This window comes from Raphanus sativus, chromosome 6, assembly GCF_000801105.2.
Source record: "Raphanus sativus cultivar WK10039 chromosome 6, ASM80110v3, whole genome shotgun sequence".
Lineage (NCBI taxonomy): Eukaryota > Viridiplantae > Streptophyta > Magnoliopsida > Brassicales > Brassicaceae > Raphanus > Raphanus sativus.
In genome coordinates this window covers 10,476,851-10,501,032 of record NC_079516.1, presented here as the reverse complement: position 1 = coordinate 10,501,032, position 24,182 = coordinate 10,476,851, and the positions used below count along the sequence as shown (strand labels likewise).

Here is a 24,182-nt window from a genome sequence, read left to right as displayed (position 1 = left end):
AGTTTTCCGTAGTAAACATAGAGGTCTTATTAAACATAGAGGTCTTCTTAAACATACAAATGGATTCATTGGCTTAAACAAAGAAGTCTTCAAACTTCCTAACAATCTCATCTTCATTTTCTTTCTTCTCCAAATTGCTTCTCAGTTCCGCAATTGTTTCCTTCAACTGCTCAATCACCAGACTCTGCTCTCGGATCTCATCCCGGGCTTCAAGCAAAGCTCTTTTTTGCCATAATGTACCATCCTCTTTATCAAACCAGGAGAAGAAGTTGCATCCATTTGGCTCCTGTCACATAATCCAAATCCAATCTATTATTCGAGTCATTATTCATCATGGAATTGCAAGATAACAAGTTGTATAATCAGATGCCATACCTTGTACCGCGGACATCCATAAAATCGTCGCCCTGGGTTCTTCTCTGTCCAAGCTTGATATATGGTCGCCTCTAAGGCACATGAGCACAATTTCCGACCAGATTTTGGCCTTCTCCTGGACGATCCCGAACCATATTCCATCTTCAGTAGAAGATTTTTTAAAGGAAGAGAGAGAGAGAGAGAGAGAGAGAGAGATAAAGAATGAGAAATCGTCTGACTTCTTTTTAAAGGAAGAGAGAGAGAGAGAAAAGTAAAAGTATATTTATGAGAAGATTCTAGGGAAGATGAGAGAGAGATGAGAGGAGAGTGAAGAGTGAGAGAGAACCAATCAAATCCGGTTTATTTAATTGGAGAACCAATCAAATAATCACCTAGTTGTACTAGTTAGATATAGTTTTATTAGTTTTCCATAGTTGTACTTACTCACCTAGTTCCAAAAGCAAACATAAGTTTAGTACACACCTTCTCTTACTCGTTCCAAAAAGCAAACAAAGTTTTAGAACACCTAGTTCCAAAAGCAAACAAAAGCAACATGTTTTAGAACACACATAAGCAACATAAGTTCATAACAAACAACAAAAGCAATTGATCAGTTTTTCTTTGACTTCTTCTTTGCCCTGGAAGTGATGTCCTTTGTCTTGTTCCTTGACCTCTTCGAGACGCCCTGTTGTTCCTCCTCCATATCCGCATTCACATTCCTACCATCTAAGAGCTCTTGAACAAAACCTTCCGATGCAGCGAGTCTTGAGTCAATCTCCCCAACCTTTTCCTCAATCTTCGTCATCCGCCCTCCAATATCTTCTTTGAAGCTGTTAATGACTTGCACCAATTCATCTAGCTTGACGCTGTTCCCTCCTGCTTCATTGGTAGCTTCTGTGTCGTTTCCAATCTGAGGCTCAGGGGGAGGGGCTTGTCTAGCAGCCACATCTTCCTTCAACATATCTTCAAACCTAACAACATAACCCCTCTCCACCACCTTCATCCAACTCTCCACAATCGTGTCATCCTTATCTCTGATGTCTTCTGGTTCTGTTATCCCATCTAGTAGAGTCTTGTCTTCGTCGGTACAAGCCAAGATGTTCTCAATGTCCTGCAGTGTCAACGCCTTATTCAAATTTCCAAAAGATTACATAACATGTTATCTACAATATTTGGATACATGGGACAACTAACCGTAGTATCACCGAGTGCTTTATTTATTTTCTCTAGTGGAAATCCCTTCATTTCACTTCTCTTGAACATTGATCGGCACATCCTTGGACATGTTGGGTGTACGTCTTCATCTGGTACTCGCTCTCGGAATTTCTCCCCCAATTTCTCGATGGCCTCAAATGCTAAGAACTACACAAGTAAAAAAACCTTTCCAGTGTCAATATCATAATTTCTATGCAAATATTCAACATACGAGTCATATACATTTACCTCCATTGGAAGACAGAATCCGGGAACTGGCCAAATCACACCTTCTTTCACCTCCCCATCAAAATGGCTCATAGTGTTAGAAATCTGTCTAAGCATGTAATCAAACGACAATCTACCCCAAGGGAATGTTTTGCATAAGTTGAGATCATCAACTGCTCTAAGCAAGAATGGCTCCACGGGAGGGGCATCTTCACCGGCCCTTCTTTGCCCAACTATAACACTCGATAGAAAATACAAGACCAGCAGCTTCAACCTATCACGACCAGGTTCCATTCCCTCCTGAACCATTGCTTTCACGTCATGATACCTAACTACTCGATGGCCAAAATATTTCTTCACAAAGTTCGTGCCTCCGGATTGCTTGTAGTTCAGTGGATAGTTTCTACAGTTCAAACCAGATATCAAAGCATGTTCTCTAATACCGTAGCGGATTGGACAACCATTCACCGCAAACCAAGCCTCCTTTTCTTTTACTATGCGTACGGTTCGGAGAAGGAGCATCCACATCCCCATTACCTTGTGGTTTCCAGCCTGTGGCATGTGGAATATGTGTTTGAACTGCGGATGAGTCTCAAACCAACTCTTCTCTACCGGAGTCATCGGAGGCTTTAATTCGCCTAGGGTTTTTAATACATCAGCAATAAAACACCTCGTCGATATCTTGATCTTCTTCCTATACTCAGAAGGTGGGAAGTACATGCCTAACGGTTTTATCGCGACCGGCTCCTCTTCGACGAATTCCTGCAACCAACCAAGAAACAAACTCATTTAGTTATACTTAGTTATACTTAGTTATTCCGGTAGTTATTCCAGTAGTTATTCCACTAGTTATTCCAGTAGTTATTCTAGTTGTACAAGATAACAGCCTATCTAATTTAACATACTCCTCACCAAACTCTCCCATCTCACACATACCACACGCCCAATTACTAAATAAGATCAACCATATCATTACATCATATCACAAACAAACCAGTTATCTTTAGTTGTATCAATTGTTTTCTACAACTATGAGATGTAGAAATACTTACATTGTCTACATTGTAAATTTCTTCTTCCCTACTTCCTTCTTCCCTACGTCCTTCTCTTCTTCCATCATTGCTCTCATCCAAGTTCGCCTCTTCTTCTGACCTCTCTTCCTCTCCTTCCTCTCTTTCCTCTCTTTCCTCTTCTTCCTCTGACCGCTCTTCCTCCTCTGACCTCTGTTCCTCCTCTGACCTCTGTTCCTCCTCTGACCTCTCTTCCTCTCCTTCCTCTGACCTCTCTTCCTCTTCTGACCTCTCTTCCTCCTCTGACCTATGTTCCTGTTCTTCCTCTGACCTCTCTTCCTCCTCTGACCTCTGTTCATCTTCTTCCTCTACATCACTTTGAACCTTGTTCGCCTCTTCATCATCAACTCTCTCTTCGGTCTCGTTCTCTTCATTAGTGTTCGTCTCCATCTCAGAATCTTTATCTTCAACAGGGTTCGCCTCTTTTTCTTTATCTTCAACGAGATTCACATCGTTCTTCTTCTCTTTCTCAATCTCTTTCGGAATCTCAATATCTTTCAATGGAGATGTTATATCCTTCAATGGTTTCGTTTTCTTCTTCTTCCTCGTCCATTTCGTCTTCACCATTTTCAGTTCCTGCAACGAAAATTAAGACTCTCAACAACCTTACAAGACCTAATCGAGAGATCGAGACACGACACGGACTGAGAGAAGAACAAATTCGAGAACCTAAATTGAAACCCTAGAATTGAATCTCCTCACGACCATTACCTCTTCTCCTTGTTTGGCGAAACCGAGATCGAGATGCCTCGATGAGATGAGAGATCTGCTTCTTCTCTTGAGTTTCGCGAGAGATAGAGAGAAACTGAAGAGTTTCGAGACCGAGAGAATGAAAAAATGGCTCGAAAAAATGTTTAAAGGAAATGAGAAATCGGAAAATATAAACAGATTCGAGAAACGATTACAAATCGCGTTTCATTTTTGGGATTTTCTGGTTTACTTTGGTTTACCCGTGTAGATCCGACGGGTCACTGGTTGGATGGGTTTGACCCTGGTTTTCTTTGTAAATATTGTCAACTTGATTGGTTTTTTAGTATTTCATTCATTTCTCGATTTAAAAATAATTGTATATACAATATTCAGTTATAACGAGGAGATTGCAGAATTAAAATTTTCATGTAAGGGCGGTGGAGACGATTTCTCGTCGTGGGCTGCTTGAGGATTCTCAATCAGCGAATCACTTCCTGCTTAGGGAGAGCTAGGGTTTCGATGTTCTTCTCGTCGGCTAGGGATTTGGAATCAGCGATGATCGCAACAGCTGCCTCTGATGCGGACGATTTGGAAGCTGTTAAAGAGCCAGGAGCAGATGAATCGGTTGATGATTTACCATCGCTGCTAGATGCTCCGGCGGAGGCGGAGGATCTACGCTGGGACTTGAGCTCATGCTCGCGGCGCTCTTCCTCGCGAAGCTTTTGGAGTTTGTTCTGAAATTTGTACGGTACTGGTCATCGCAGCTATTCTCTTCGTCGGTTACTTAGCTTACGAGGCAAAGAAGAGCTTGTCGAAGCTCTCGAATCGGAGATCTTACATTATGATCGCTTATTACGGATGCCTTTGGCTTGTTAGCTTGCTCAATCTTGCTTGGTGTTGCCTTCAGGTTCGTTGTTTTTTTTTTAATTTGGATCATATTATGATTTTTTAGGGTTGTGTTGCTTCTCAAAGAACAGAACTTTACATTGAAGAAACTGTGTATTTTTTATGATCAGTAAAGGTACAAAATTTAAGGTGTAATGCTTAATTGGTTATGTTAAGATGCTACCTAAGATGAAATGGTTTAGTCATACTATGTTGGTGTTGGTGTCTTCAGGTTCGTTGTTTTTTTAATATACTATGTTGTTCTAGAGTTATGTTACATCTGAAAGATCAGAACTTTACATTGAAGAAACTGTTTTTTTTTTCTTACTTGATCTTATTGTTTAGGCATGGAATGCACACCTGGGAAAGAAGTAGTTTGGAATGTATTAACTCTGTTCATAACATCTGGAATGTTGTTTCTGTAAGTAAGCTTGGTAGCCTACTTGAAGCGATTGAAACTCTCTGTGGGTAAGAATGAAAACATTCTTGAAATGATAAACATATCTTCTTGATACAACGTCTGGAGCAATTGTACAATGTGGTATTTATTTTCAAATATGATTTACATGGACTCTGACGAAATATGTTCCATTCTACGGTGGATCTGAGTATCATGATTGCCATCATTTTACTTTTTGTTTTTTGAGTTTTCAGTTCAGTTAGGAAACTACTGTACGTATTCAGGATAGTCTTCCTGATTGTTGCATACAGTGTCTCTATCCGAGTCTAAAGCTATCTCTGATGTTCTGCTTATGTCTATTAGAGTGAAGTAACTTGAGAATAAAAATTGAGCATGTTTTCTGATCTTGTAAAAAATTACCTCCTTTATCATCTGAGGAAATTCTCTTTAAAGCTGAGACGAGGATGAGGGAAAGAGGGACCCAGATGCAGCAGCTCTCCTGTTGGGGATATTGGAATTCAACTCTTTAATCCTGTTATATAGGATAGCTTTTAACACTTTCAGGATGGGCTTCCAAAACAAATAAAATGAATGTATTTTTCTACATAAGTCTGTTTTCGAAGAAAATCAAAAGCATGTAAAAAATGTTAGATAATCCTTGTTCAGTATGACTATCCTAAACTGCAATTTAATCTTCCAAAAAAAACATAATCAAAATCTATAAGAAAATTCATTGGCTATAGAAACTCACCAAAATAGAGTTCATTGTCTACAAAACAGAGAACACATATCAAATAGAGAACATTAAAATAGGATGGCTTGAATCATTTTCAGTAATTCTATCAAGAAAGTGTTAAATGTGTATATCATTATACACACACATATTATCTACGATAGCTTGTTAAACTTTCAGGATGAGTTTCCAGAAATTAAAATGAGTACCTTTCTTGCATAAGTTTGTTTTCGAAAAAAATCAAAAGCGTGTGAGGAATGTTAGACAATCCTTGTTCTGGATGACTATCTTGAATTGGAACTTAATCTTCCAAAAAAAACATAATCAAAATCTATAAGAAAATTCATTGGCTATAGAAAATTACCAAAATAGAGTTCATTGTCTACAAAACAGAGAACACATATCAAATAGAGAACATTAAAATAGGATAACCTGAAGCATTTTCAGTAATTCTATCAAGAAAGTGTTAAATGTGTATATCATTATAAACACACATATTATCTAGGATAGCTTGTTAAACTTTCAGGATGGGTTTCCAGAAATTAAAATGAGTATGTTTCTTGCATAAGTTTGTTTTCGAAGAAAATCAAAAGCGTGTGAGGAATGTTAGACAATCTTTGTTCTGGATGGCTATCCTGAATTGGAACTTAATCTTCCAAAAAAAACATAATCAAAATCTATAAGAAAATTCATTGGCTATAGAAATCACCAAAATATAGTTCATTGTCTACAAAACTAAGAACACATATCAAACAAAGAACATTAAAATATGATAATTTGAAGCATTTTCAGTAATTCTATCAAGAAAATGTTAAATGTGTATATCATTATAAACACACATATTATCTAGGATAGCTTGTTAAACTTTCAGGATGGGTTTCCAGAAATTAAAATGAGTATCTTTTCTTGCATAAGTTTGTTTTCAAAGAGAATTAAAAGCGTGTGAGGAATGTTAGACAATCATTGTTCTGGATGGCTATCCTGAATTGGAACTTAATCTTAAAAAAAAACATAATCAAAATCTATAAGAAATTTCATTGGCTATAAAAATCACCAAAATAGAGTTCATTGTTTACAAAACAAAGAATACATATCAAACAGAGAACATTGAAATAGGATATCTTGAAGTATTTTCAGTAATTCTATCAAGAAAGTGTTAAATGTATATATCATTATAAACACACATATTATCTAGGATAGCTTGTTAAACTTTCAGGATGGGTTTCTAGAAAATAAACTAGAAACAAGCTTTATGGAGTTATGTTTGAAACATAACCTTTTTTGCCTTGTTCCAAATGCAGAACACTCCTGAGTATTCCTTTGATTTTGTTATTTTCTAGATACAGTTGAGTTACATTATATGATATTCTCGAGCCCCAGCTAGTCCCAGTACTCCTGAGTGTAAATTTGCTTTCAAAAGTTTAAAATTGTGTTGCTTTGTTAATTTTAGGATTTGTGTTCATGAAAACTTTCCAGAAAATCTTATATAACAGATTTGAAAAACTTTTTGCTTGGTTACTTGTTTAGCTTACTATGCATATTGATATATTTGGTAGGCTCATGAATTTTTTATTACATTCTAGACGATTGCTTTTGACATTGTGAAACTGTATGGCTTTGTTAATTTCAGTAAGGATTTGTTAAGTTCCAGGAAAGCTTTCCAGAAAATCCGATATTAACAAAGTTGAAAAACTTTTTGCTTGCTTACTTATTTGGTAAGCTCATGAATTTGTTTTTAAATTCTAGACGATTGCTTGTACTTGTAAAACTGTGTGGCTTTGTTAATTTCAGGAAGGATTTGTGAAGTTTCAGGAAAGCTTTCCAGAAAATTCGGTGTTAATAAATTTTGAAATTCTTTTTGTTTGGTTACTTGTTTGGCATACGCATATTGATATATTTGGTAGGATCGTGAATTTGCTTATAACATTTCTAGACGATTGCTTCTGTTTGTGAAACTGTTTTTTTTAAAACAATTCAGGAAAGTGTTTCAAAAATTCAGGATAGCTTTGCAGAAAAATTTGAATTTTTTTTGGCTTGGTTATGCAGGACAGCAACATGATGGAGATTCAGTATCTCAATAGACTGTTTGGTAAAGACTACTAAATTGAGGTAATGTACCTTTGATTGTGTTCTTTTCTAGATAATGTTGATTCTGTTGATTACGTAGTGGTATTTTACTACTAAATAAATCAAGAAAAGCCTGCAAATTTTGAAAATTTTGGATGGTTTATTACATAATTAGGAAAGCTATCCTGAATAGTCTCAGAAAGAAGAAATCCATACAAAATCACACAAAAAAGCATGAAACGATGTAAGATGTATAAAACCAAATCAGTTAGCGTTTCTACACCAATGAAGTTTTGAAAGTACATGTTTCAGGATGTCTTGAATCATTTTTCAAGAATTTTATTAAGTAAATCTTAATGTGAAATTATTATAAAGCATGTATTTATCAAATGAGTGATCTCATATATGTTCCATAGAGCAATATGATCACAAAGAAAAATGGTTACTTTTTTGGAGCTGATAAGTGTCTCTCATCATTGTATAAGCTTTGTTGATACACTTCTTCTGGAAGAAGAACCAATCTCTCATCACAACATAATAGTATAGATATCTCTCTTAAGTTATCTTCACTAAGAGACTGACCAGTCAGGTTTTTGGGTTAATCATCACCATTGCCTTTATCTGCCATTAACTAGGTGTTTTAATCTATAAAGAAGCTTCTGCAATAAGAGTTTTTCTCACTGTTATTCCTTGAAAGTGAGTTTGAGAAACATATTGGTGAAAGTTGTTAACATCAAATCTCCAATTATCAGCCTCTTCAATATAGTAAGGAACAAGATAAACAAAAACTTTATCTAGTAAACGCCACATTGGCTGAAAGAAGACAACAAAAGAACAACATACATGATCCAAGATTCATTGTTCTCAATATGTTCATGGTTTTGGTGGTGAGTTATGTGGCTAATTCTCCTGCAGGTCAATCAAAGTCATAATATTTTAACATGTAGAAAATAAAATTCTGCAAGTTTCTTCTAGGAAAATGGTTTGAAAGCAAAACTAACCAGCCATGGTAATGGACCAGAGTTGAGAAATGAAGAAGGTGACCAGCCACACTGTTTAACTTCAGATCACTTGAGAAGCTACCATGTCCACTGAACTAACATAATAAAATGTTATTTTGACAATTAGAAAGAGAGTAAAACATCTACAAAACTAGCCAACTAAGTTTGTCAACAAGCAACATAATGATGATGGTTTGATACCTCATAACTCAATTATATCCAATAGAGCTATTGAAGTCAAAGAGATAAGATGTAAATCCAAGTTATATGATGAAAAATTGATCCCAAAACAGCCAATGAAGATCTAGAATCTGCCCAGATCATTCTCATCATCTAACTTGTTGATCTAGTAAATGATAATACAAAACAGAACATACGAAATAGCTCTAACGATCTCGTCCGGTTAACAAAGAAGATGGTGGAGCTCTGCATAGCTGAAGGATTGCAAACAAAGTGCCGGCGGAGCTGATGACGGCAGAGATGATTGCAACGGAGCTGATGGCGACGGAGCTGATGAGAACTGATGGCGACGGAGCTGTTGAGAGCTGACGGCGACGGAGCTGATGGCGCCGGAGCTGATGACGCCGGAGTTGATGGCAGTGGAGATGAGAGACGACGTCGAGAGTGGAGATGAGAGACGACATTAAGATTGGGATTTTCAGTTTTTTTTATTTAATATAATCAGATAAGAAAAAGGGGTATAAAAGTAAATGATCCATTAAGTGAAACCTATTTTTGTGATTTTGAGCCTTGAATGCTAGTTTGAGAAGAACAACTTGATTTGGTGCTATCTAGATCATTTTCTCTTACAAAAATCCTAATTAAAAACTTATTAAGTACAGAAAAATAAAATATATTTTTAGTAATGGCAATTATATAGAAAAAATAAATTATTAGAGATAATTAACTTTGTAAGTCATTATCTTAAAATTAACGTAAATGCGATATGTATATATGAAAATGCTTCTCAGATAAGTTTGGTAATCTAAACCATATTATAATGTTTTTCATTATATTTGGATCAAATAATATTAAAATGATGGGATAATATGAGAGAATGGGTGGAGCAGAGATTCCACGCCCTAAATGAAGGAAAGGGATGGGGCAGTCCCTGTCTCAGTGTACTTATTATTTTTATTTTTATTTGAAAATTAATGTACTTATTATCTTAGACCACAATATAAATTTAAATTTAATTATATTCAAAAGGAAAATTTAAACTTAATTGATTTTATGCATACCAAATATTCACCTTCCCAGATTGTTTTTTTTTAAGTCCTTCCCGAAAAATATTTCCATACAAGTCTTTTGGAAAAAACTCTGAAATCATTTTACAACGTATCCCAACTTTTTATTTATCGCACAAACGTACAGAATTTACTCCAAATGCGAGAGATTGGGTGTAGCAGACGATATTGATTGGAATAATATATATATAGAATAACCATTAGCTAATGTTGTATACCAAAAAGTATGGAGTTTGATTCGCATTTGCAGATTAGTGATAGCAAATTTACATGAATTTTTCATGTTCAGTAAGGTGTAAGTAAATTCGTTCACAACGATTCCACATGTCAAGAATACAATCGATACATTGTGAATATGGTGAGCAGGAATTATATGTCAGGGATCTTTTAGAAAGAGTAAAATTATCCAATAAGTTATTATCGTAGTTAACTAGTTATTCATGTAATTTACAAATATATAAAAATAAAATCACGTGTAACTTTTTAGACCATACACTGATATTTTCTTTTCATTTAATTTTGGTTTCGACCCTTGAGATTCTTTTAACTCCTTGGCCAGTTTCTAGCAGATCTTTAACCATCGATAACAACCAAGAGAAGCGTTAAATAAAGGATTGGAAAAGTGTGAATCAGTTGCAAAGATGGGAATCTCAACTTAAACAGAATTCGATAGGATATATCGAATGAACTGATTTGATCACATGTAAATAAAAAAGTCAGTAATAAAATAGGGATGGTTTGCTGATGGCCAAATGACAAATAGGTTATGTAAGTGATCATCTGGCATGGTAAGAGGGACGGGATCACAAGGTTAAATTGGCGAGCTAGATAAACTAGGTGAATTTGAACGTTGATTATTCAGAGAATGGAATAGATCATTTTTTACTTTTGAGTTAAGTTACTCAAATTAATTTATCAAAATGATGCAGTCTTTTCACCTTAGAAATTTTCATTTTTAATAATATATATATATATTTGTTTTCAACCTATAGCTTGTTTTAATTGGCTAGACTTCAGCACGAAGATATTATTTTTTAAGATCTGCTATTTTAGACGCGAATATTCAAAAGTAGGTTTAATTAATTTAAATATATAGTTGACCTAAAAAGGTAAAGAAAAAAAATTATTTACCAAAAAACGGTGGACCCGTACCATTCAAACTCTCATATATATAACTCTAGTTTTTTTTTTAACTTATAGAACCCTAATTTCGATTTGCTTATTCATTGGTTGCAGAAAATGAGGATAAGAACATGATTAATAGGGGGTTTTTAGAGATAGAGTTCTTAAATTCTGTTAAGAACCCTAATCCTAAAAACCCTGATTAATCATGGTCTAAACTACGTACTCATTTATGTATACATATATCCCTGTGTGTCACTATAGAAAAGTTTTATTGTACTCAAGTGCTTACCTCATCTCGTACAGAGCTTGTCCCTGTTTCTGCTATGGCATCTTACCGTGTCGGAAATATTACAATTGTTTCTTAAAAACAAGAAATATACACACACATATAGTCAGTAGGCCTAATAGTCAGCATAGTAATTAGGTGGCAGCACAATATCTAGAAGACAGCTATATGAATTAGTAGAAAAGAGTTTGTTCTTCTTATTTTTTTTTAATAGAAAAGAGTTTGTTCTTCTAAAACTAGCACAACAAGTTTAAGTTTTATACATAGTACAACTTGTTGAGTAAAATACACGTGTTTGAATTAGTTGCTAACAAAGTTAATAATTTATTTGGGGTTTTTCATTCCAGTTTAAGATTTAATATTTCCCTTATTAAAAATAATTGAAATAATTTTATATTAAATTTATTCTAGTAGTAAAATATTTAAATGATCGGTATTTTTGAGGTATTTTGTACTATTTGTGACAACAGCTGTAATAAAGTGATAAATTATTTTTTTGTTTTTATAACATGAATTTGACATAGAAATATATAATTTTTTTAAAACAGATTCAAGTAAACTCTGCAAACCAAATTTATAACTTTACATCCATGTTAACAATGAAACACTGTTGTTTCTTTGCTTTGCGTGCTATACTATCTGTCCTTAAGTTTTGTATTCTCGACATATCATGATTTTTAAATTGTGAAAACTTTCTTCCATGATCTTGATATCTTCCAAATAACTTGCAAATGATAATCTTTCTTCTGATTCTGAAATAATCTTCACCAATTGAGAATAATTAGTTGCAAATATAACCTGAAACTGATGTAAATTACTCATACATTTCATTGCCATATGAGATTACTTCAGAATGAAGTTGTGATAGACTAGCTATAGAATTTCTTGTCCCCATCAAGCCCTCGCAACCCTCCAGTGTGTTATACCATCCTTGTCCCAAATTTCTATCATGTTCCTTCCATGATTCATCCGTAAAACACCATCTACCCAGAATAAAAGCTAAGGTAGTCACATCGGCTCCCCTATTTTGAGTAATCCTTGATTTTAGTAAATCATGGGCCTCTGCCCAAATAACTAATTTTGTTTCTGCCAATTTGAGAGTCTCTCTAAGATCAATATCTAAATTGTTAAATATCTTATTTCGTCCATTCCAAATGTACAAAAATATCCATGCAAAGTAGTGATTTTCCAATTCGGGAGAGATTCTCCAACAAAAATTATTCATATTTCCAAAAATTGATTGTCTAGGAAAACAATCGGATTCAAAGGAATCTTCGAGAGTGCCCAAACTTATACTGCCAGGAGACATAAAAAATTCATATGGTTTATTGATTCCTCAGATTCTCCACATATGGAATAACATAAATCTTTTGTATTATAGGCTGCATCACTTGAATTCGCTTTAAATCTACTTTAAAATAGTATATTGCAACTTGAAATTTATAGAGAGGGATGTATGATACATTCAGAAAATATGCATATATATATAATGCTTATAATTAAAATACAAAATATTGGTTCCGAGAGGAAGAAGCCAGTGGAGACTTAAAAAAAAGATTAGTTTGTGTATTAACTACAGGAATTTTTTTTTTTAAAATAATCATATGCATAAGATGTGACATTTATATACACATATGGTGACATTTTTTTATAGCAAGTGGATGTTAGAAACATGTGTGAATTTTGTTTACATAATATTATTATATTATTTGATAAACATATATGTCTATGTTTTCTTTCAATGTTTTTGTTCTACAGGTGCGTTTATACAAGAAGTTTGATGTACTATCCCCTGGTCTTTGAAAAAAAATGTAAGTACCATGAATTATGTTTCATTGTCTCTACTAACTACCTTGACTACTTTGTTAAACTGTTTGTCAGCATATACAATCAAAACAGTCTTAACTTCTGATTTTCCGAGTAAAAGAAACGTTCATACAATTCGTGAGAAATCATCCACGATTGTTAGAAAATAAAATGCTTTATATGACGCATGAATTTGATATGGTTCCCAGACATCCACATGATTTAAAGAAAAAATATTATGTAGTTTTATTTAAAGAGGCCGGTGGTAACCTTAGCTGTCGGCCTCCTCCCCCTATCTTGTCTCTAGGATTATGGGTTTTTGCCTCTGCAAACCTAATCAGAATTCTGGTGAATGCCTCTATTATCTGAAATCGAGTCGAGGTCATGACAGTTTCGTGAATCCCGGTGGCTTTGCCTCTCTGCATCTCCAGACCGCCGGCGTCAGATCTGGGTCAGATCTGAGCCCAAGCCATTGTGATTTGGTTGAAAGAGTCGCTGCCTCTGCTCTCATCACATCCGATTTGCCTCCCGGTGATCTGTCTGTCGTGTAGATCCAAGGTGCATAGAGCCTCTCCTCGGGGTTTGTTTCCTCTGAGAGCACAGCCACGGTGTTGTGCTGAGAGCCTCTTCTCTTCGCCTCAAGTGTCAGCTTCCATGGTAATATCTGTTGTTGCTTTGTTTTTCTCTATAGTGCTTTTATGGTTGATGCTGAGGGTCTTTGAGGACATACCCAATGTGTTTCTTAAAACCACACTGGAAGAGACTTTCTCCTGATGGATTTGTTTTTGAGGTCATATGGCTTCTCCCTGCTTCACCTCCGTCTCGAAGCTTCACGCTACTCCTCATGTGAGTGTGAACTCTCCCTGAGAGGATTCTGGTTTTGGTTTCGACAGAGTCTACCTCAGCCTGCACCGGAGTGGTTTTCCTGGCCCTCTGTCGTGGCCGAGAGAATTCTCTGATTCTACATAAGAATGCACCGGAGTGGTGTGCTGGCCCTCTGTTATTGCGGCTGAGAGACTCTTTGGGTTTCTTCTACTGTAAACCGACTCTGCGTAACCTTCTCCTCGTCATCATTCCTGGTACCTGGTACTTGTAAGGAATATTTTTTGATGTTTGTTGCTTTAGTGATAGAACGAAGTGTTGTTCTTTTGATTAATTTAGTGATCTAAATTAGATGTTTAGGGGTTTTTATATTTTCTTGCAGCCTTTCTCATCTGAATGGCTTCATTGCAGATGAGATTGCAAATCCATGTAATCAAACTTTTTTTTTCATCAACATATATGGACTCATATAGACTATGTAAACTGAACTGGTAATTCTGCATCCATATGAACGATGAAAGACGGTTGATGTATGATACAACGTTCTAGATGATCCGCCCTTGATTTCTCCATCCGATGTACATGAATGATTTCTGAGTTCATGAAACTTTCTTGTAAAGTCTTGATATCCTCCAAATAATTTGCGAACGCTGGCCACTCTTCTGGTTCCAAAACCATCATCAACAACTGAGAACAATCTATTGCAAATGTAACCTAAAATTGTCGTAAATTCCTTATACACTCCATTGCCCATATTAATGCTTCCACCTCCAAATGGAGAGGTGATAGGCTAGTCCGGACATTTTGTGCCCCAATCAGTCCATCAAAACCCTCCAAAGTACTAAACCAACCTTGTCTCAAAAAAAGATTCTTATCCTTCCACGAACCATCTGTAAAACACCATCTCCCTGGAATTGTGGACCCACAGATAAACCAGATATATAAAGACAAACACAAGAGTTTTATGTACCCACGGTGGATTTACTGAAAGCGTTTTACTGGCAGGTGAGGTGCCCCCCGAAGATAAGGCATTTTCTATGGCAGATTGTATCAGGGTGTATAGCTGTAAAGAAAAACCTGAAAGCAAGAGGGATGCAAGGGGAAATATGTTTCTCCATATGTGGGGATGTAGAGGAATCAATAAATCATGTGTTTTTAATGTCCTCCAGAGCGGCAAATATGGGCGTTATCAAAGATTTCATCGAATCCAAAGTTTGCATGAATTTTATGATATACTTGGAAAGTAAGGAATAATAAAGTTTTCAGTAATCTGGATGTGGATCCCAGAGACACACTTAAATTAGATGAAACATAATCAATTATGTGAGCTGAGGCACAACCGACAAGCAGTACAAGCTGAGGTACGGAATCTCCCATGTAATCAAACTTTCATTACCAGTTTAAAATAATAACTTTTAATGAGTAAACTTATTACAATGTTGTCATTTTGATGACATGTCATGCTCTCATGCACCCTCAGCCTTGAGATAGAACTACCCTAAAAAGACTAGATTTATTACATCAGATGCCATTGGTACTACTAATATTTAGTGCATTGTATTTTATATCATTTATCATGGGAATTGAATTTTAATATAGCGTATGTTATATCTTTTACGTGGATTGACATATTAGAAGTATCTGCATATACAAAAAATCAGTATGATAGCTATAGGAAAATGGAAAAATATCTCTGATATATTAACATGTTATATGCTACAGAATTTTATATGTATCTTTTTATATTTATGCTTCGGTGTATATAAATTCAGTAAGGTATTAGGGATCCTCTTCTCTCTAAACTATAAGTCTTAAAATGTAATTTTTTTCCACGAAAACGATCTTATTGTATATCCCTCAAATGGGAGTTTAGACAACTTACATGGATATAACAAATTCGTTAGTATCATAACTATAGCTAAAAGTTTTATTTTTTTGTCCTTACATAAACATGTTTCTAAAAGGTTATCGATCCTCAGCTGTCAAACTTTTGAACCAGAATGTGAATGAATTTTGTTACACATAATAGATATAAACGTGTAAATCTGGCTTATCCTATATATTAACAGATATATAATATTGTATATATTAACATTAATATTATATTTTATATTGTATATAAATTTATTGATATTGATTTAAATATTTGAAGGCTATTGTTCTTGCAGAACCCTTTCCCAGTTTTGTGACGACATACAATTTGATTCGAAAATTGTATGATTGATTCAAAAATATTATTTGGGGTTCATATGAGTTAATGTAATTTTTAAACTGTTTTCTATAAATTGTTTTTATCATTAAAAACTATTAGTCAATCTTTCTGATTCCTAATATTAAGCTGCCATGATCAGTGCTGCAATTATGATTGATTGTAGCGTTTTTTTTTTTAAACAAGATTGATTGTAGCTTTTTGTTTCCTAATCCACGTTATTTTTTTTTGTATTCGGACTTAGATATTAAATCACGCAAAACTTGATTCACAAGTTTAATCTTTAAAACATTTAATAATTAATCCAAGATTGACGCTAGTTAACACTATTCACGCAAAGTAATTTCGTATTCAAAAGAAAAAGCAAATCTGACATAAACTGATTTAGTGGTCAATCACATTATAAACTGATTTCGTATTCCCTTAAATTGTATATGCAAATTTATTGTTTAAGCAACTGCTTTACTAGATATACACATATGTGGGAGGAGACTCATATATCACTCAGCTTTTATCGTTTTCATATACTTTATTTTTCAAAATGGCCAGACTTTATTTCGTTTCTTAAAAAATTGTCTAAACATTTTTCTGAAAAAAAAATTTCCAATTTTTTAATCATATTACCGGCTTCATATATTTAAGTGACCTATTTTGAAAAAAATTTGATAGATTCGTTTATACTTAAATGAACCCAAATCCATACTAATATAATTTTATATAATCTTATCCTCGTGTCCACCTACAATTTGTCTACAAAAGATATGATATTATATTTTCTAATTCGTAATGTATGTTTTTGCGTTATCTTTTTTATTCTTACGTTACTTTATGTCTGCATATAATATATATTGATAAATATGTTTTTTTAATAATGATATATTAAATTCATCCCGTATCTACTTATAGATTTTATTGTATATAAATTAAAATATGCTGTACTTTTGTTAAAAAAATTGTGTTTTTTTATTTTTTGTTCAAAAAAATTTAAAATATAATGTACATTTAAATATTAAATATTTCTCTCACTCCGCGCAAGGCGGGGTCATATCCTAGTTCTTAATTAAAAAATTTAACGCGTCTCTCTCAAGAAAAAAAAAAAGAAATCTCAATATATGTCCCTAACTAGAAATCTTAGAGGTGCGGACAAATTTCTAGACCTATGAACATTAAAGACTATGCATGTGAAATTTTCATATTGTTTTCTCTGAGTTAAGAAAACTTAATTTTGTTTCTTATACAAAATGGCTTTGCTTCTCAAGCTCAAAAAAGAGTATATTTATATGTGAGTCCATATATATTTAGATACACTTAGGTTTCGATTGGTAAAAGCAATTCAAGCGGTACAAATAAAATAGATCATGCAGATCGAACATATCATGCGGGAGAAGTGTAGATCAAATAGATCAAACAGTTATTATATGTTTAAATAGTAAAAAGTTTAAATAAAAAAGATTATATATTTAATAATTAAAAATTACTGTGAAATATATCAAAACATATCATATATAATTTATTTTAACAACAACACATCATATATAAATATAATACATAAATTACAGTTTTAACGAAAAAAGTATAAAAAACATTAGAATTTAACGAAATACATGTTACTACATTTTTTACGAAATACATGTTGCTGCAATTTTAACAAAATATATCTTACTGCTTTAAAACCATGGTGCTACGTACAATTGTAAAATAAAAATACCAAATCCATTATAGTTTAATCAAATACTCATCTTTTCCATATTTAAACTATATTACTATATATTTGCATAATACATATTATAATTAAAACACAGATTATGTAAATATAATAATTTTAGATAAATGTAAAAATTATATGACAAGAAAAATAGTAAGTAAAGTTTTGTATTGTTAAAGTTGTAAGTTAGATAAAATAAAAATATATGACCAAAAAAATATTGTATTTATAAAATCAGATAAATATATTTTCAAATTAGTATTTGTAACTAAATTATTTATAACAAAAAAAACAGATCAACACCACCAAATGTTAACGGGTGGGACAATTTTTCTACTTTTTCTACCAAAAAAAAAATATATATTTAATTGCATATAGATCTTCCGTTGTTTACTGTATTAAAAAAAAAGTGAACGGTGATTTAAGTGCAGTAGTAAAACTGCATGTGCATGAGAATTGTCTTTATCTCCTTCCATTCAAAGACATAGTTTTCTAGCCACATATCAGTTCCATTGACATAAGATATAATCATCTCCCCTAAAATTATGAATAAGTAGAACCAATATGTGTTTCGATAATTAGAGAACCTGGTTAGTTGAAAATAAGTGGAAAGAAGGTAGGAAGAATGGTCAAAGACAAGCGCATAATGGTCTGCCCAAAACACTTTCTTGGTGTCAGCCTCAGAGCTGAATTAAAAGCACTGAAAGCATCCTTTTAGTCATCATGTCCTTTTCCTCCAATCTATTTTCATTTTTCATTTTAAATATCATTCTAACATTTTCCTCATTTTGTTAGTTATATTCTACTTATATCCGTATAGAGAGGGATGTATGATACATTAAATGAAGCATCTATTATTATTTCTACTTGTAGTCCTAAACCTAGCAACGTGGGCACACAAGCTTCGTACTAAAATGATATACACTGTTTTTTATGTTTTCTTTTGTTTCAATGCATGGAGGGACAATATTCCAAATCTAGCTTAGTTGTTAATATGAATTATTTTTAAGAAATCAAAATCTGCATGGATGGAGTAGAAGCAATTATCTTCAAATTTTTTATATATTTAGAATATTTTAGTAAATAGCTTTTATTTATAAACACGCATCTGCAAATATAACTATGATTTTCTTACCACGCAGTAGCCTTAAGTATGTGAAACATAATATCTGATGAACTGATGATGCATGCCATCCAAGATTCAATTAGAAGAAAACAAGCAAGACTTGTTTAAGAAAAAACAAAAACAAAAAAAAAAGAACAGGTGGAAAGTTTTATTTAGTGAATATCTGGATAAAAGAGAAACGAAGAAATTAATATTAGATTAAAATGAGTACAACAAGATATAGAATACTGCAATAGTATCAGTATGATCGAGTATTGGAAACACTAAAAATTCATTTTACATATGATGCGTCCATATATAATAAGTGACACATTTACTTTTGAAACATATTTGTAGATATGTAAATAATAGCTACACCATGTTAGAAACTAGAAACATATTCTTTTAAAAGAAGAGAAAAATGGAAAAAATTATTTATCGGTATTGATTCTCCCATCAGCGTTCATTCACCGACAACGACGAAACTGAAAATGTTGAAATTCACAACATTGAGACCTATAGTGAGAAACTGAGATTGCAGATGGTTCGGTTCAATAGTAAAAATCAATTTGTAGCTTTGACCAACAGAAGAATAATCATTGGACTATACTTATATATTAATTATTATATTCTTAAGTAGATGTAAGAATGAGTGTATACAATTTTCGAATATATGTCTCGGTATCATTGTCCAAAAACGAATCATTTAATTCGTCAAAACAATCATAATAATCCATGTGAGTTTTGAAGTTGTAGCTCTACCACAAACTGTAGGGTCCGTTAAATGTAATATTTACAAACGTAACATCTCCATATGTCGATAGATGTCTTGTCATAATCCTAGATGTGTTATGTGTAATGATTTCGATTTTGATTTGACTTGAATATATCATGGATTTTCTGATTTTGGTGTGTGGTATACCAGTATATATATAATTTCTTGATTAAGTCCTGCGTATAATCAATGAGATATTGATCCTAATAAGGCCATCGCATGTGCATTTTTTTTTTGCATGTGCATAATTTCATACACCCATGCATGTATGTTTGAGTTTTTGTGCAAGTAAAACAAGTTTTTGACAAGAAAAATGATACATTGCATCTACTTGAAATTGGAAATATATGGTTGGATGAATGATCAATGAAATCTTGTGTATGCAACGACATTTTTCTTTACTTTCTTTTCATAGCTTAGTTAACGTACACACTTATCATCTGTTGCATTTAAAATCATAATGTTCTGCTATAATTTATGGATCACACTATTGTACAAAGTAGAAACTAAAACATGATTTAAACTCAGGATAACTTGGCACAAAATAATGGTTTTCACTTTGTAAATATGGATGAAATTATAAATTAATGCACAAAAGAATCAAAGAAAGACGTACAGTTTCCGTTAGCCCACTGAGCTGAAAATAAATGAAAAGAAGAGACCCCAAACTTTATTTCATAGGATTTAAAATTAAATCAGTTTCAGTTTTTTTGTCAGAGGGAACACTTATTCAGTGAAAGTAAACGTTAACTTACATATGATTTACAGGTAAATAGACAGTTTCTCATTTTGCGTAAACCCCAATAATGATGAATATGTTACATTGTTACTTCTTGAGACTTAATGGTATCATAGTCATGTACCTTACAGAAATTGATATACTTGGTAATTGGTATACTATCTGGTCCGGACTAACAGTAGATTTGTATATATTCAACTTATAAGGTATTGGCAATTTAGATGATGGTGATCAATTTGTGTATGCGTGTACCAAACAAAAAAATCTGATGTAGTTTGATTTTGGATAAGATAAATATTAGACCTAATTTTGGATATTTCTTTAGTGGGTCGAAACAAGAGAATGGGCCGCATAAGAAAGAGTCTGCGATAAGGATACAAGTCCGAAGAAGAGGTCTCCGAAAACCCGGAGATCACGGAGGAAGTTGAGAAGATCACGGGATGAAACGTCTGTTAAAGGGAACGAGAGATCAAGCAACATGACACATCAAAAATCCTAGAGAGAGCACACTACACACAATGACCTTGTTTTACATTGTTTCGATTCTAGTCTAATTCGATTTCCTTTGTATTGTCGAATTTCATTTCCATTCATTGTAACCGATCTCTTACTCAATAAAAGTCAATTTTTGTTAATCAATTTCCGATTACATCGTTGTGTTCTAAATATATTGTTGCCTACATCTTTTTTTATTCCTCAGTTTACATTACAAACACTATCAAATACTTAGTGTAGATTTTAGGATCTACAATAAAAAAATATATGACGATCGACGAAATGGGTTTTATATGTATCAAATGGTACCTCTACTACACCTTGTACGTGCTGTTTGCTTGATTTCTTTTGTAAATACATGCACACACACAAATATGGAAACTATTATTGGTTATACTACTTCAGCTTTATTCACTAGAGAAAAACATCAATGCCTACTCAGTCGCAAATCTAGAAATATTTTTAATCGGAGGCACAGTATTAAAAACAGCAAATAATATTATTTTGACAGGGGCACATTTTCAGTTTTCTTCTATAAGCTAACAATATTTAATCAAATTAACTTATGTTACTTAAGAAAACTTAAAAATCAGTAAGGGGTACACGACCATGTATCGTTGTATGTGCCTCCGCCCCCAGTGACGGTCCCAGCCTGAATTTTTACTGGGTTAAAGAAATTATCGAATGGGTTAATATAGGTATCTATCTTAGGGTTTGTGGGTTCAATAGCCAAGATTCACCAATATATTAGTAATTTTTCTCCTTTTTTAGGCTATAATTTGGATTATTTTGAGATTTTTGTGGGTTCACATGACACCATATACAGCTGAGTGGGTTCGCCACTGTCCACCCCTGCATCTACTGCACAATCGCTGTATGTTAGAGCACCTCCATAATGAGTATGAAGAGAGGTAGGAATTCTCAAATTAGTTTAATATTTAAAAAGCATGGCAAATGAGATACTATGAAAAAGTATCTTAATAGAAAAACTTTTTAGAACTTCTCGAAAACTCCATTTTCTTGTGTGTCCTTTTTTCATTGGTGCTATATTTTCAGTTTAATTTAAATTGTGGTTATTTAAAAAAAATAATAATTTACTATTCATATACTAAAAACTTAAGAGTTCAAACAATAACGTTGCTCTTAGAAATCAAGTCTTTGTGTTTTATTAGTGGGTAAAGTTACATGGGTAAATAGCCATTTCATATCTAATATATCGCAATATGTTCAATTCATATCCAGTTTATATGGTCGTGTTAAAATATACATGAATTTATACGGTCGTGCCAAAACATATCCGAGTTATAATATTTTGGCGAAATCATACACCAGTCACCACATCAGCTGTCAGGTAGACATCTACTTTTGTTCGCGTGGATACAACGTTAGCTAATTTTGCTGACGAATATGCCATATGTATAATTTTTTTCAAAAATTAATAGTCTTTTTATAAAAATAAAATTTTAGAAAATGTAAAATTTAATAAATTTTTAATATCTAGTAAAATTAACAAAAATTAATTAAATAAATAAGTTTTAATCTTATATAGGAGATATATTTGTAAATGTTTTGATCTATCATAAACCGTTCTTATAAGAGTTATATATGCGTTGTAATGATTCAAATTCAATGCTTGTGTTGCAGACGTGTTACTCTTGATTAATTTGTGTTTAATCTGATTTTTTAAATGTAAATAACATACTCATGATTAATAAAATAACAAGACTGCAACACTAGCATTGACTTTGAATCATTACAACAAATATATAAAATTTACAATTAAAATATATATTTTTAAAAATAATATTTTGTATTTAAAATATAATATAATTTAAAATAAAATATAATATAATTTATATAATTATATTATATTTTAATGTGAAATACTATGTTTAAAAAATACTTATATTGTAAATTTGTTTTAGAGATCCAAATTATGAGTCTATATAAGCTGATGACAAAAAAATTAGAAATCCAAATTTCATTTTCTGGATATAAAAATAATTTTTATAATATTATGAAATCAAATAAATTGTAAATGCAAATGCTCTTCTAAAAACTTCATATAAGAGCATTTGCCAGAGAGCATTTGAAGATCATTAGCATTTAATAAATGCTTTTCAAACAAATGTTGATTGGATAATGTAGAGCATAATATTAATGCTAATACTCTACCAATCAAGGCCCATGTTACAAAGTTACTTAGTACTAGTAAATCCAGTTTAAGATTGTATATTTAAACTATATTCTAAATTGGAATACGAGTGTTACGTAAATAAATTTTAATGTGCAAACATGTTTACAAATTTTATTTATAAAACAGATGGTGTAATTTCTTTGTTTGGTTAAAGGGTAGAACACATGGAGTATCTATCAAATTTAAGCAAAAAAAAACAAACACATGGAGTATCTATTTGCCGTACATTCAAGGTGATGGGCAATCTATGTATTTGCCCTACATTCACGGTGATGATCTGGACATGTACTGCAAAATCTATACTATTAAAGTACAAGCACATTTGGATTTTTTACTAAACATGCCTTTTCTTTAATTCATATTGCTTATTTCATTAAGGGCAATCAAGTAATATTAATAACACATTTTATTAGGTCATTTTTTTTTGGATCCAGCCCACTGCCCACATCATCTCTCTTGGGCCATTTGGGCTGATTAAGAAATCAGATCCAATTCTTATTTTTTTTCCTAATTCAAATAATTTATTTTCAACAATTCTTAATATTTTGTATCCAAATTATTCAATAGTAACCAAAAATATACATTTTATACAGTTTTTTTGGGTAAATTTTTATCCAAACTATCATATTTTATCCAAAAATACTCAAATTACCGAAAATAACTACTATAGTTAACTTATAAAATTAATTAAAAAATTAAAATAATTATAAATATAATTATAACATATATTTTTAGATATATTTCAGATATCTTTGGGTACTCATTTGGTTCTCGGTTCGGGTCAGATTCGGGACCGGTTCTTCGGATATAGCAATTTAGAACTCATTCGGATATTTACCCCGGGTCTGATCGGGTTCGGGACCCTGATTTTCGGGTCGGTTTCGGGTTGGTTCTTCGGGTCCGAATATTGTGTTCTGGCTTATACTCTTTTAAAATGAAACACGATAAAGAAAAATAAAAAGCTTAAGTCTTTTATAAAAAAAACAAATATATAAAAATATAACATTTACTAAATATTTGTCAATTTAAAAAAAAAATAAAGGAAAATA

The 24,182-nt window shown here is 32.7% G+C and overlaps 2 protein-coding genes and 1 long non-coding RNA gene across 3 annotated transcripts; 1 reads left to right on the top strand and 2 right to left on the bottom strand.

Annotated features, from left to right (window-relative positions):
- Positions 1 to 2: 2 nt before the first annotated feature.
- On the bottom strand, positions 3 to 564 carry LOC130496076 (uncharacterized). The gene is made up of 2 exons (XM_056987840.1): positions 376 to 564; positions 3 to 286 (listed from the first exon to the last, which is right to left on the bottom strand). The coding sequence occupies exons 1-2, from the start codon at positions 514 to 516 to the stop codon at positions 74 to 76; spliced, it is 354 nt and encodes a 117-aa protein (XP_056843820.1). The 5' UTR covers positions 517 to 564; the 3' UTR covers positions 3 to 73.
- Positions 565 to 824: 260 nt separating this feature from the next.
- On the bottom strand, positions 825 to 3,700 carry LOC130496625 (uncharacterized protein At3g43530-like). Its single transcript, XM_056988842.1, has 5 exons — positions 3,558 to 3,700; positions 2,829 to 3,422; positions 1,798 to 2,538; positions 1,549 to 1,716; positions 825 to 1,465 (listed from the first exon to the last, which is right to left on the bottom strand). Exons 2-5 carry the CDS (start codon positions 3,411 to 3,413, stop codon positions 965 to 967), a joined length of 1,995 nt encoding a protein of 664 aa, XP_056844822.1. The 5' UTR covers positions 3,414 to 3,422; positions 3,558 to 3,700; the 3' UTR covers positions 825 to 964.
- Positions 3,701 to 3,834: 134 nt separating this feature from the next.
- On the top strand, positions 3,835 to 5,067 carry LOC108810821 (uncharacterized). Its single transcript, XR_001943191.2, has 2 exons — positions 3,835 to 4,443; positions 4,767 to 5,067. It is a non-coding gene; the product is annotated as an uncharacterized LOC108810821 (long non-coding RNA).
- The last annotated feature ends 19,115 nt before the right edge of the window (positions 5,068 to 24,182 follow it).